This window comes from Hydra vulgaris, chromosome 11 (genome assembly GCF_038396675.1).
Source record: "Hydra vulgaris chromosome 11, alternate assembly HydraT2T_AEP".
NCBI classification, from domain to species: Eukaryota; Metazoa; Cnidaria; class Hydrozoa; order Anthoathecata; family Hydridae; genus Hydra; species Hydra vulgaris.
Genome location: NC_088930.1, coordinates 27,177,501 through 27,192,401, shown reverse-complemented (window position 1 = coordinate 27,192,401; position 14,901 = coordinate 27,177,501). Strand labels below are relative to the sequence as shown.

Here is a 14,901-nt window from a genome sequence, read left to right as displayed (position 1 = left end):
TGCCTGAATATTGTAGTTTTGCTCCTTTATCTGCTACAATTATGATATCTTGATTATTGTCTGTTTCTTGTACAGACGATTGGTCACTAATCTCTGTTATTGGCTCTGTTTCAATAATAGGCTTATTTGTGATATTCATAATGGATGTTGATGTTAATCCTAAATTCTCTGTTGCTGTAAATAATATCCCGCTTTTCTCTGTATTTGTGGCCCTTGCACTGACGCAAGAGCTGCTGTTAACTTTAATTGTTTTGGATCATTGCCAGCTGCTTTTGATTCATGTTGTCGTTTTTAAGCATTTTTTAGCACCAGATTTATATTTTCATGTTGATTCTTTCTTTTTTTTGTTCCTTTATTTCACCTGAAACATAAATAAATATAGAATTAAAACTAGTCCTATGATAAAAATCAGGGCATTGGTTTCTTTCATTTGAGTTAACTATTATTGAGTTAACTACTATTGGTCCATGGAATTTATACATAGTAGTACTATTTATAAATTCCATGGACTGATAGGTAGTAGACTGGAGCATATTGAGTAGTAGTGAATGAAAATAATAACAAAAATTCATTAAACACACAATATTATTTATCAATTTACCTTCGTTTGTTGTTCAGCTGATTCAATTGCTCTAGCTCGAAATTTCCGTTCTCTTTCTCGAGCAAAACAAACTAATCGATCATTTTCAGTTTCCAGCTTTCTTTTTTATATTTAGCTTTCTTCTTTATATTTCTACATTGACATGATATATATTTTTTTACTTATTTACTTTAAAAATTTTAATTATTATTTTTAATTATTATTTATAAGTTAAGTATTAAAGCATTACTTACTTTTTTACAGTATAAAAACTAACAATTCAGGTCAACAACGTTTTTTGTTATTTTTATTCAACATTGATTTTATTTAACTACACTAAACAAAGTTTGTTGTTTTTTGTTTGTATAAATTACTTCTCTTAATGATTTCTTTTATTTATGCTAAACTAAAGTTTAGCATATTTCTTTTATTATTACTGCTGACCTAGTATTTGTTTTGCGCAGACACCAAATAAACAAACAAACATAACTGAAAGCAAGTTAAATAAAATATTGTAAAAAATGCATTGATAGAAACTTATAAAACTAAAATAAATTTTTTCTGTTTGAGGATTGGGGGCCCAGTACAAGTCCTCGTACCCTCATACTGGGCCACCACGTCCCTGTGAAGATTCAGAAGAACAGTCCACAAGTACCAGCAAGAACTACAGCAAAGCCAAACCTGCAACCAAATTTGCAACACCTTTAAAGTTATCAACCAACAAAGCAGCAACTATTTGTTGACAGTTATCTCAAAATAGGATTGACATTCAGACAACTTTACAGTCTGTTATATTCAGATCAACTATTAAAGAAGCTGTAAAACAAGAAGAAAGCACTACATTTAGAAAGCTGATCACTGCATTTTGATAGTCACCAAGAATATCAATATATGATAATAAAATTTCTATTTTATTTAACTCCCTAAAGTGATATTTCAGAAAATATTTAACTTAACAATGCCAGTTGGAACTGCCAAGCAATACTAGCTCTTTTGACATTTATTTTTTTGCCAGAGAGAAGAGACTCACTACTCAACATTTGTAGATTCATTTCTTAAAGATGGGCAGACTATACTGACCAAATGTACGATACAGATGATTATCGGAAGTTATGTAGCACTTTGCACTGTTAGGAAGCATTAAACTCAGTAAAAAAATTTTGGAATCAGAAACCATCAAGACTGGAAATTCTCAGGACAATTCAGTGTGCAGAACGAGCAACCAAATGCCTTCTTAGCTTAGATTTATTTAGTCTTAAAAAGCATATAAACTTTGTATTTAGCTTTAATTAAGCTAAATACTACACAACATTTTTTTGATATACAGTAGCTTTTTGTTCTTGTAGAATTGTTATTTAAATTTGTAATTTTATATTTACTTGTAATTTACAATGTTATGATGTAACAATAAACTGTATAATGCCTTAAAACTACATAACTCTCCAATTAGAATTATCATAAAATTGTTTGAAATTTTATCCATATGCATATATGATAAATTCGAATTTTTGGTTTGTGAGTGACCTTTTTCTTGTCGATAACATTTTTCAACAAGAAACTCGAATGTTTAATTAATTTTTTTTCATTACTTTTGTACAACTATTTATCGATTTATGACCCAGGAACATGCGTCAATATATATATATATATATATATATATATATATATATATATATATATATATATATATATACATACATACATACATACATACATACATACACACACACAACACACACACTCACATATGCATACAGGAAAAATGAGGTCGGCAATAAACCTTAAACTGTTAGAGATTGCCATCAGGTCAGCAAAAATATTTCAAAACAAAGGTTTTACTATAAAACATAGAAACAAGGTCGGCATTTTTTTGTGCAAGGTCAGCATTGCCAACCTTAATTCTGAGGGGTGTGCATATATATGTATAAAATAAATGTATTTATATATATACATTTTTTTTTAAAAAAAAGAAGAAAAGAATTATATTTAAAAATGCAAAAAAAAAAGAATTATATTTAAAAATGCAACCTGTGTTTAAAAATATAACCTAATTCAGATGCTGATTTCGTGAGATTATCTGCTTCAAATTTTGCTAGTTCTTTAAGATTATTCCGAAAGGACTAGATGAAAATAAAAAAAATTTGTCTAAACATTAAATAAGCATATTATGAAATCATACCATGTAGGGATAGGTGGCAGCTTCCGTGTGTGTGTGTATATATATATATATAAACTTATTTTTATAAAAAATATAATAAAATAAATTTTAAATCTATTAATATTTAATAAAATATTTAATCTAGATATAATAAAATAAATTTAAATTACAATTTTCTAAAAACGATGTGTAGAAAAAATTAATTAACCATCTGTTTTTTTCTTCAAAAAAACATTATTTCATAATTGCTGTAAAAATGTTTTTTTACAACATTAATTACTGCTTAATGTTTTCCCCATAAACTACTTTAAAGGGATCCCTCAGAGATCCCAAATTCTTTAACCAAACCATCTTTAAAGGGATCCCAAACCTCAGAGACATGTTGTGTTCATATAAAAGAGAAAAATAAAAAAATGTTTGGCTTTTTTTGATTAAAACAAAAGAATAAATGTAACCAAGAAAAACTAATTTTTTTGTTTTAGTCAAAGCTTGCCTTCTCCGTTTTGTTGTAGGCCAAACAGTCTTCGATTGTAGGCCAAATGTCTGTAGATTGCAGCGTATAATATACGCTGCAATCTACAGACATCTACACTTCTTAAGAGTTTTATTACATAACGTCATGGATTTTTTTGTTACATAATCGATCTTTTAAACAAACAAAAAAATCAATGGGGTCATGTACTCTTAGGAATAAAAGGTGCTTGAATAAATTATAAAAGATTGCAGCATACATTAAGAAGACTTTTTGGCCTACAACAAAACAAAGAAGGCAAGCTTCAATTAAAATAAAAAAGTTTGTTTTTCTTGATATGCATTTATTCTTTTGTTTCAATCAAAAACATTTTAGCCCATTAATTCATTCCTTAAGTTTGAACTTTAAATTTACTGTTGGTGGTAAAAAACGGCTTTTAATGACTCTTCATCTATAAAAATATTAAATAAAGTAAAATTTATGTAAAAACCATTAATTAATTAAATTAAAAAAACTACATAAATTTTATCAATTTTTAAGAAACCACAAAAATGCAACTTAATAAACTAGAATATTTTTAATTTTTTTAAATAAAAATAAAAACATTCTGAACAATTTTTTTTAAATTGTTTACATATATACAAATATTACATACATATCAACTACATACATAAAAATTACATACATATCAACTAACAAATTAGTAGGACATGTGATTAGTGCTGCTACATTGACTGACAAATAGGTAGAACATGCAAAGAGTGCAGCTAAATCAAATGTCAAATAAGTAGAGCAAAGGAGGAGTGTGTCTACATTGACTAACAAACTAGTAGAACATGCGAGGAGTGCTGCTCCATTGAATGATGGTTTTAGTTAGGTGAGGCAATCTACCAATTTAAATATTCTTTTAGACCCGAAAAAGTTTTTAAACTTTTTTGGGTCTTCTAAACTATTTTTTTATAAGAAACATGAAGTTTATATTTTATGGTAAAAATTGAAGACGATTAAGCGAGAGTAAATTCTAAATGAGATATGAAAGTATGTACTTTTACAAAAGTATAAAAATGAATGACTAAAATTATGCTAATTTTAAAGTACTCTTTTTCAATGCAGCAAAAAGAAATTTTTTGGTTGCAATATAACTACATCAATTATAAAATTAATTATAACAATTTCCAACATCCTGTAAAATATTTTTTCTATAATATGTTTATTTTAATTAAAGTTTCTATTTATAAAAAAGATTATCAAGAAAATACTAAATAGGAACAACAACCTAATACTATTTACTATTTTCTAATATATATATATATATATATATATATATATATATATATATATATATATATATATATATATATATATATATATATATATATATATATAAATAATTATTAGAAAATAAATTCTCTTGCTTAGTTGTTTTTAGTATTTCCCATAAAAATATCAGTTTTATGTTGTTTTTTTTTTAAATTTATTTTAAAAACCGGAAAAAATTTTAACAGCAGTCTAAAAGATATTGAATGTAGCAGCACTTCCTTGTTGTAGTAGCAGGCTATAAGATAGTCAATGTAGCAACACTCTGCGCATATTTTACAGTAAAAAAATTAAAACATACAGAATTTTTTTTTTTTAAAATGATTTGCCTTTTGACATAATCTGTACTTAATTTTGTTTAGCTAGATTTTATAGAGTAGTTAAGTGCCGTTTTTTACCATAAACTGTTAGTTTAAGAACTTTAGGAATATATGTAGGTGGAGTTAAAGCTAAATGTATAGACATTTCAACAAATACAATTAGGAAAATAACATGATAAAAATAAACATTAACAGCATTGGACACAACAGGAGGAATAAAAACAAATCAAGCATAACCTTGGCATTAGCCAAAATAATAAAATTATTATTAATACATATACTACAAGACACCTTTAGATAAAATATTTGAGTTCAGAAAGTGCTACAATCTCTTTCATGTCCTGCTGCCTTGTATGATACACTTTTTTAGGCAAAGGCTAGGAGAAGCCAACTCTGACTTAAACACTCTTGGTTGAGTAAAGGCTAGAAATGGTGTCTCGATAAAAATACTAATCTTGGGTAGATTTAAATGCATCTGGCTACTGTCTAGTAGAAAGCCTCCTTGGCAAAGACTTAAGGGGTAAACAGATTCTATCTGTTGACCAGCCTTGTACCCCTTCTTCATCTATTAGGCTGGTGCAGATAAAATTTTAATACATTGTTTCCAGTTTAGGATGTTGAATGCTGGATCTTCTTGACTCAATGCATGGGTTTTGCTTGTGTCTCTGTTTTTATAACTAAGCAACTCATTCTATTATCTTCTAATGAGGGTACAGCTCTAAAACTCAGTTTTATGGTTCTGAGGCCGCCTGGTAGTCAGGTTTCCCGAACTCAGTGGTAGCTCTTAGAGAGGCTGATTCCATCAACAGATGAAAAATATCCAAGTACTAACAGTGCCATGTTGCGCATGGATGGTGTTTCTGTTCATACTTTTGGTGAGCATTGTTGAGGCCCCATTTGGAGCACTTTGGGTTTATTAATAGTAATGAGGCAAATGCTTAGGCTATTAAACAGTGTACTGAGTACTATCTATGCTTTAAGTCAAGTTCTTTAACAAATTTAAAAAATGAATAAAGTAACAAAAACTATAAAACACAAAAAACCATCATCATCACCAAGTTCTCTAAATCTATCATTCACTAATATTTGTGGTCTTCGAAGTAACTTTTCTTCTGTTGAGTCTTATCTCTTGCAAAGTTCACCAGACCTACTTGCTCTTTGTGAAACTAATTTGAGTTTAGCTGTCTCATCTTGTGATCTTAGTGTTGATGGCTATCTTCCTTTAATTCATGAAGACACCAATAGTCACATGCTTGGCCTGGGCATTTACATTCGTAAGAAATCATCCATTTGTCAGGAAACTAGGTTTCAATTCACAGACTATTCTATCATGTGCTTTCGTTTAGCACCACTTCACTCTATTGCCTTTCTCTTTGTTCTATATAGCTCTCTTTTTTTTTTTTTAAACATCTTCATCTTAAAAGTTGGAAGTTACTGAAAGAAAAAAGATGAAGATTGTAGAGCAAGATAACGATTGACAGACAACTTAAAGGATTGCAAATAATATAAATCAGGAAAGCATGATGAAGGAAGCGAATTCCAAAGAGCTGATGTTTGAGGAAAAAAACTAGACGAATAAGCGTTTATGGAGCACTTAGGAACAGTCATAGAAAAAGGATGACACTTAATTGAATGACGAGTAACACCAGAATGAATTTTAGTTTATGGCACAAGAGATGCTAGCTCTTTAGAGCAGTGCCCATTATAGTATTTGTAGAGAAGAGAAGAGAAGCAACACCACAACGATGTGATAATGGTTGGAGGTTGGCCGCAAGAGCAGGTCCAACTGTTTATAATGTGTTTTGCACCTTGTCTAAAAGAGAAAGGGAATCATTAGAAGATCCGCCCCAGATATGGCAACAGTATTCCTTACAAGGCCGGATTTGAGATTTATAGAGATAGAGAATAGAATCCAAAGTAAGAAAGTGACGAGCTCGATAAAGAGATGCAACCTTAGCAGATGCTAATTTTGCAACTAATTTGATATATGGTTTCCAAAAAAGATTGGAAGTAAGAGTTAATCCTAGAAGACGAAGAGTAGGTGACTCATCAAGTACATCACCGTTCATAAATATAGGAAGATCTAAACTATTGCAATAACCATTGGCTGAAAAAAATTGAGTTTTATCTGAATTAAAGTTCACCAGCCACTGTGAGCCCGATGCTGTAGCAGAAGTGAGATCCTTTCCAAGCTCAAATGTCCCCTCCAAGCAATCAGAGGGTGTTGGTTTCTTATCACGACAAGAATAAATGGTAGTATCATCAGCAAACAATGCCACCTTAGGTGTGAGAATATCTGGAAGATCGTTAATATAAATTAAATAGAGTAAAGGGCCAAGGATAGAACCTTGAGGAACCCCTGAAGTTACAGAATAAGAAGAAGAGTGTTGTCCATCGAGGACAACTTTTATGCTACGATTGGAAAGGAAGGATTCAATGATCTTAAAGATGTTGCCGGATACACCATAAGAAGAAGACTTATGGAGAAGACCAGCATGCCAAACTTTATCAAAAGCTTTTGAAATGTCAAAAGCGATGACCTTAACCTCTCCACCTTTATCTAATACACGATAAAACCTGTTAGCTATTACTGTTAGCAAATCAGCTGTAGAACGAGAAGATCGAAATCCATATTGATGGTCAGAAAGTAAGTTATTAGATTCAAGATGGGAAATTAAGTGTTTGTTAATTAAAGATTCAAAAACCTTGCTCATGATAAAGAAGAATTATGGAACAGTAGTTAGACGAAACAGATCCCTCTCCAGAATTTTTAAAGGTAGGGATAACAGATGCCGCTTTCCAGCAGACTGGAAAACAAGACTCTGATAAGCACTTGTAAGTTGAATAGTTTTGCGAGTATAGATGACACCTCCGGAAAACACTTCTGCAAGACAATAACAGGTATGTTGTCCGGGCCACAAGCTGTTGAAGAGTCTAGGCAGGAAATCACTTTAGATATAGATGCTGGAGTGATATGAATGTCAAGCAATGGATCAACCTGTTTGTTGGCAATATCAGGTAGAACGCAACTAGTGGAATCAAGAGATGATATTGATGAAAAGTTTTTAGCAAACAATTTGGCTTTGTCTTTAGGTGAGGTGACAAAGTCTGAACGATACAAGAGAGGTGGAATTATAGATTTGCCCTTATTATTGATATTATTAAAGATTCTCCAGAAGTCACGAGAGCCTAATTTTTGAGATGAGATACGAGATTTCATGACCTGAGAATTGCAAGTTTTGGCGTTAGACAAAACCTTTTTACAATTGTTTCTAGCAGTAATAAACAGACGCCTGTTTTCTGGAGATTTGTTTTGCTGATAGATATGGAAATAATGGTTTTAATTGGCAATCGCAACAGCACAATGTGAGGAAAACCATGGAGGAGTTATTCAGAGTGGTCACCAACATTAGAGAGTCACTGACACTAGAGCCAAGCCATTCAGCATTAAAGTCACCGACAACAACTATATTAGCTGATGGATAAAGAGAGAGGGCTTGGTCAATATGATCAGAAATAACGTCAAAAAGAGTGCAGTCTTGACATGAAGGAGAGCGATATAGAACAAAGAGAAAGGCAATAGAGTGAAGTTGTGCTAAACGAAAGGACATGATAGAATAGTCTGTGGATTCAAACCTAGTTTCACGGCAAATGGGTGATTTCTTACGAATGTGAATGCCCAGGCCAAGCATGTGACTATTGGAGTCTTTACGAATTAAAGGAAGATAACCATCAACACTAATATCACAAGATGAGACAGCCAAACTCAAATTAGTCTCACAAAGAGCAAGTAGGTCTGGTGAACTTTGCAAGAGATAAGACTCAACAGAAGAAAAGTTACTTCGAAGACCACAAATATTAGTGAATGATAGGTTTAGAGAACTTGGTGATGATGATGGTTTTTTGTGTTTTATAGTTTTTGTTACTTTATTCATTTTTTAAATTTGTTAAAGAACTTGACTCAAAGCATAGATAGTACTCAGTACACTGTTTAATAGCCTAAGCATTTGCCACATTACTATTAATAAACCTAAAGTGCTCCAAATGGGGCCTCAACAACGCTCACCAAAAGTAGGAACAGGGACACCATCCTTGCGCAACATGGCACTGTTAGTACTTGGATATTTTCAGAACCATAAAACTGAGTTTTAGAGCTGTACCCTCATTAGGAGATAATAGAATGAGTTGCTTAGTTATAAAAACAGAGACACAAGCAAAACCCATGCATTGAGTCAAAAAGATCCAGCATTCAACATCCTAAACTGGAAACAATGTATTAAAAATACATCTGCACCAGCCTAATAGATGAAGAAGATCTCCAGCCAATATCGTTGTTGTGGGTGACTTTAATGCTCATCACACTGATTGTCTTGGCTCTAGTGTCAGTGACTGTGCAGGCATTAAAGCCCACAACTTTTGCCTTTCTCAATCCCTAGCTCAAATGTCAACTTTGAAACTCGCTTTTCAGACAAACCGAATATTTACCTTTTCTACTCGACTTTTGTCTTGTTTCTGATCTTTGTCACCTCACCTAAAGACAAAATGGTTTGCAAAGAAAATTTCATCAATATCATCTCTTGATTACACTAGTTGCACTCTACCTGATATAGCCATCAAACAGGTTGATCCATTGCTTGACATTCATATCACTCCAGCCTCTGTATCTAAAGTGATTTTCTGCTTAGACTCCTCTACAGCTTGTGGCCCGGACAACATACCTGTTATAGTCTTGCAGAAGTATTCTCCAAAGCTGTCGCCTATACTTTAACAAGTATAGACAACAACTCCGGAGAATACTTTTGCAAGATTAAAAACTATTTACCAAGTGCTAATTAGAGTTTTTTTTTCCAGCCTGCTGGAAAGCGGCATCTGTTATCACTATTTTCAAAAATTCTGGAGAGCGATCTGATTCGTCTAACTACCATCCCATTAGTCTTCTTCCTGTAATAAACAAGGTTTTTGAATCTTTAACTAACAAACACTTAATCTCTCATCTTGAACCTCAAAACTTACTTTTTGATCATCAATATGGATTTCAATCTTCTTGTTCTATAGCTGATTTGCTAACAGTAATAACCGATAGGTTTTATCGTGCATTAGATAAAGGGGGAGAAGTTAAGGCCATTGCTCTTGAAATTTCTAAAGCTTTTGATAAAGTTTGGCATGCTGGTCTTCTCCATAAGTTTTTTTCTTATGGTGTATCTGGTAACATCTTTAAGATTATTGAATCCTTCCTTTCCAATCATAGTATATAAGTTGTCCTCAATGGACAGCATTTTTCTTGTTATTCTGTAACTTCAGAGGTTCCTCAGAGAACCCCTGAAGTTACAGAATAAAAAGAAGAAGAAAAGGAGCAACATCTGAATTGGATCAAGAGGAACATCTGGTTGTTCCTCCTGATCCAAATAAAGAAAGACATATGAAAGCATCTAAATATTTTTTAGAAAATAGAAGAGCTAAAATGTTTTAAAAATTCACACAGAAAAAAGTTATAGGACCACCTTCAACCAGTGAAAAAATGATTTAATTTATTGATCTAAATTTATTGAATCAAATTAAACAATTAATAACAACAAAGAGCTGATAACAAAAGATGAGCATCTACCAAGAGCTTTTTTTTTTATAACTCACACTTCTTGACCTCTCTTTGTGTAAAGTTTAGATGGATGACACTAAAAATAAATTATATAAGTCTGTAGTCTCTAATAGAAATCAGTTGAAAAAATATTTCAAAAGATTTTGATGACTGCACATAGGACTATATAATAATATACTTATATAATAAATTAGGTTTATACATTCAAGTCATTTATGGTATTATTTTTACACACACACAAAAAAAAGATAATTTAATTGTTACCTTTTCAATTGAACGCAATGAAGACTTTAATTTGTCAATACTATCTGCATATTCACTGCGACCACAACTACAATAATCCGAAAATATAAATATATAAAAATAACTATTGTCAAAATATGTTAACAATTATTTTTTACCTCAAAATCTTGGTAAGTTTTCTTTCAATCTCTAAAGATGATCCCATGTAACCAAAGCAACGCTCACCAGCTAAGAAGAAAAGTCTTGTTCCACCTCGCATAGCTTCAGTGTGCATTAATTTAATTGCCTAAAATTAGCGAAAGCTTCAGAAAAAAAAGTAAGACTTCTAAAACATTAATTTATTACTTTAGACTTGAAAACCATTTTAAAAAATATATTGAATTAAACATATTACCTGTACATGAGCAAGATTCGATACATGAGTACCACAACACATATTTTTTTCAATACCTAAATTATCAATGATACTTTAAATTTAATTAAAAAAGAAGCTTAACAAAATATTTCAATGTTTAACTGAACCTTCTATTTCAATAACTCTTATTGGCTCAATTACATCTTCTGGTAAACCACGTGATTTCACCTGTGAAGTAATTTTAATAAAATCAAATTTCTAAACATCAATTTAATGAACAAAACATTAGTTGTTTAATAAATACCTCTCTTAAACCTAGTGCCTCTTGTTTTGTTAGATAATGAACTGTTAATGGCTTATGATTACGAATAGCCTCATTACATATGAGTTCTAGATGAGTGAGTTGCTCTTCAGTGATCTTAGGAGTATTTAATTCAACATGACTTATGGATTTTCCTAAATCCCTTTAAAAAAACAAAAATATGCACAACTAAAAAAAACAACAAAAAAAAACACCAACATAATTTTTTATTTATTTTAATTTAAAAATTTATACCATGAAACAGTTCGAAAATTATATTTGTTGTCAGCTATTGCGGATAAAAGATGTTGTGCTGTAAAATAAAATAAGCTCCAAAAAATAAATAATATGCATACTTTCAAAATAATGAATATAGTTAATAATAATAACTTAGATGTCAATATTTAAGGTTACATACATCAACAGAAGGTTTGGATTTGGAAAGGGGCTATTTACATATGAAAGACATTTTATTAGAGAACATTTTTTTTTCCCCATTCTTTTTTTATTTTCCATTGCACGCAGACACAGAAATATATACATAGACAAAAAATGTTTCTTAAAATTTCGCTTTTTTTATTGAGCAGTAATTATAAACAATTGCAGAATTAAGGGAACTATTATCAATAACAGAGTTATTCTTATGAAGGTCTTAAACCATTAAATAATTTTCTTGTATAATTTATTCAAACAAACTAAAATGAAAATATTATTCAACCACCTATTTGTCTCATAAATACAAAAATCTTTAAAAAAAATAAAAAAATAAAGAGTGTTAATGTAAAATGGAAATAAACATGAATAAAAGTATTCTTGTAACTTAATTTCAAAAAAGGAAAAATTATCACTTTTCAATTTTCAATTATAATATATATAAGCATTTTTATTCTGTAAACCAATGTACTTTTAGAGAACTCAAATGCACATGCAGCATCTCTCTTAGTTTCATTATTTTATTAAAAACATGTTTTACTACAATTTTTAAATTTTCTTTGTTAATATTTTTTCATATTTCTTTTTATAGTTGTGTACCATTTTTTTTGCGCTCAAACTTTGTTTAATTTTATATTTTTTAATATTTTAAATTGCTAATAAGATTATTAGGAGTAGTACAAATGTAAAAAATGTCCAATGTTTGTTGTCCAATGCTGCCACAACCCTGATTTCAGAAAATACTCCACAAAATTTTTTGTGAAAATCTTATTTCTTGTAATTGAACTTTTTATTTATATTGTAAAACATATCTCTTTCACAAATAATTTAAAAAATAAATTTCTTGAAGAAGTAAGTTCCTCAGTAAATCCTTACATTTAAAAAATTAAAAAACCAGTAACAAAAAAATCATAAAACATTTGTAGAAAAGCTAAAAGAAAATCTAAAAATCCTGTAATGTGTGAAAGTATTTTCAATTGACTAATATAATTAACTTGATTGATAAGTTTGAATTTTTAAAATTTTTGCATTGTCCTACTACTATACTATCCCTGTCCTATTACTAACTACCTCGGGGTCCTAAGCTGCCTCCTTCTCCAATATATATATATATATATATATATATATATATATATATATATAATATATATATATATATATATATACATATATATATATATATGCAGGCCTTGTTTTAAATAACAAATGCTTAACGCATTTGCCTAATGTGAATTTTCTTTATCTTTTTATTCTTTAAAGAAATTAACTTTTTTAAATTACTGCAATAATATTAATTACCGCAAAACGAGTTAAATATTGTTTAACTCGTTTTTTATTAATACTATTACAAAATGTTTATTTCTTTAATTTTTTTTTATATTAAGTAATTAAATTTAAAAAAAATTTTTTATATAAAAAATTGTTTTTCTCAACATTTGTATAAATGAATTAAAATATATTAAATTTTTTTAAAATGATTATTTCTTAAATAATCATTTTAAAAAAAATTTGCAACTAAAAAAGATTCTTTATTTTAAAAAAATTAGTGAGTAACAAATAAAAAAATTACGTTAATTTATCTACTTTATTTATTAAAAGTTTATTATTTTATTAGCAATTTTGTTTGAAAACAAAGATTATTTTTCCAAACACCATTTGTTAAAATTGTATCGTTGTATATATCATTTATCAAAAAAATAATTGCTGCGCTCTACTTGCGTTATAAAAATAAGTTTAACTTACATTTTGTGCAAATTCTTGATACAGCCTCGGAACACGTTTATTTGATATTTAATTTTGAGTAAAAAAATTTTTTTTTAAGAATAAATAAAATTTAAATATTGAACTTCAATATATTATTCACTTTTATTTTGAAATTTTTAATTGTTTTAATAATTCTTAAAATGCCTGAATTCTATTTATAATAATAATAAATGTTTGCTGTAATACTCAACGCAGCGAGTTGAGTATGGAGTTTAACAACAGTAGTTGTTAGGCTATAACAGCTTTTACTTGAGGTTAAAATATCAGGCCTTGTTACGAGATTTCGCTGCGTAGCGAAAACGCGTAGCGCATTTCTAAGTAACTCAACTCAGCAAATATATTTTGCATCGTTAGAAGTTATATTGCGTCACTAGCGTCTTTTCAAGTACCGCATTGTAATTAAAGTTATTTTACTAACGCGTTAAAAATCAGACAAACAGTTTGTTTTTTTCTCACTATAACAAAAGTTACAAATAAAATCTAAGTTCTTATTAAAAAAATCATTTTTATTATTTTTTTCAAATATGAACTAAATTTTATTTTGAAAAAAATATTTTTTTCATGAAACGTAAAATATTTGTTTATTTTCTTATGATTTTGTATTTGGTTTTTGGTTATTTTATTAACTGTTAATACATTTTTTCTTATTTAATTTGTGAACTCTTTTTAATAATGTTTTTAAACAATAAAGTTTTTTTTTGTTATTTATCCAGTTACCGATAACATGTTCGTGATCATAATTTATTTTCATAAATTAAATGAACGTCATTAAAACTTTACGTTATTGAATTAACAATAAACAATATATCTTATTAATAAAATATTTACATCAAAATAAATCGTGCATTTTAAAATTTTAAACTTATTATGACTAAGAATAATTTTTATATTTAAAAGGAATTTATATATTTAATTCCTTAAGATAAAACTTAAAACACTTTTTTTTTTTAACTAATTTTTAATAACAAAAAAAAAATTATGAAACAAACTGTTTCTTTAACAAAAAAATCTATTATTTTACAATTGCGGTTAAACTTACGACTTTATTTCTTCTGAATAAACGTCACGTTAACGGTAATCAAAAGATAATTTAAATATTCTAAAAGATATAAGTTTTTGCGTAGCGCAAAACTGCTGAACGCGTAGGCAAATCGCCTTTTCGCAAGCAAAATGCGAGCTGCGTAGCGCTTCTTAACAAGGCCTGAAATATAGTTAATTTGTTTTTAATCTGTCATAAGAGTTTTTGAAAATGTTAATAGATTTTGCATCTATAGTTTCTTGATTTAATTTGTTCCATTTTTCTGAAATTTTTCTAAAAAATTCATATCTTGCTGTTGATTGTTTGACTAATTGTCTTCTAATA

General features: G+C 29.1%; 1 protein-coding gene across 2 annotated transcripts in view; it reads right to left on the bottom strand.

Annotated features, from left to right (window-relative positions):
* LOC136087550 (alanyl-tRNA editing protein Aarsd1-A-like) overlaps positions 1-14,901 on the bottom strand; it is a 60,110-nt gene that overhangs the window by 33,189 nt on the left and 12,020 nt on the right. For both annotated transcript variants that reach the window (XM_065810632.1, XM_065810633.1), the window contains 7 exons: positions 11,598-11,655; positions 11,346-11,505; positions 11,209-11,269; positions 11,081-11,136; positions 10,845-10,972; positions 10,708-10,774; positions 2,609-2,700 (listed from right to left, as the gene is read on the bottom strand). In XM_065810632.1, the coding sequence (XP_065666704.1) occupies positions 2,609-2,700; positions 10,708-10,774; positions 10,845-10,972; positions 11,081-11,136; positions 11,209-11,269; positions 11,346-11,505; positions 11,598-11,655 (622 nt within the window). The remainder of the gene's footprint in view (positions 1-2,608; positions 2,701-10,707; positions 10,775-10,844; positions 10,973-11,080; positions 11,137-11,208; positions 11,270-11,345; positions 11,506-11,597; positions 11,656-14,901) is intronic.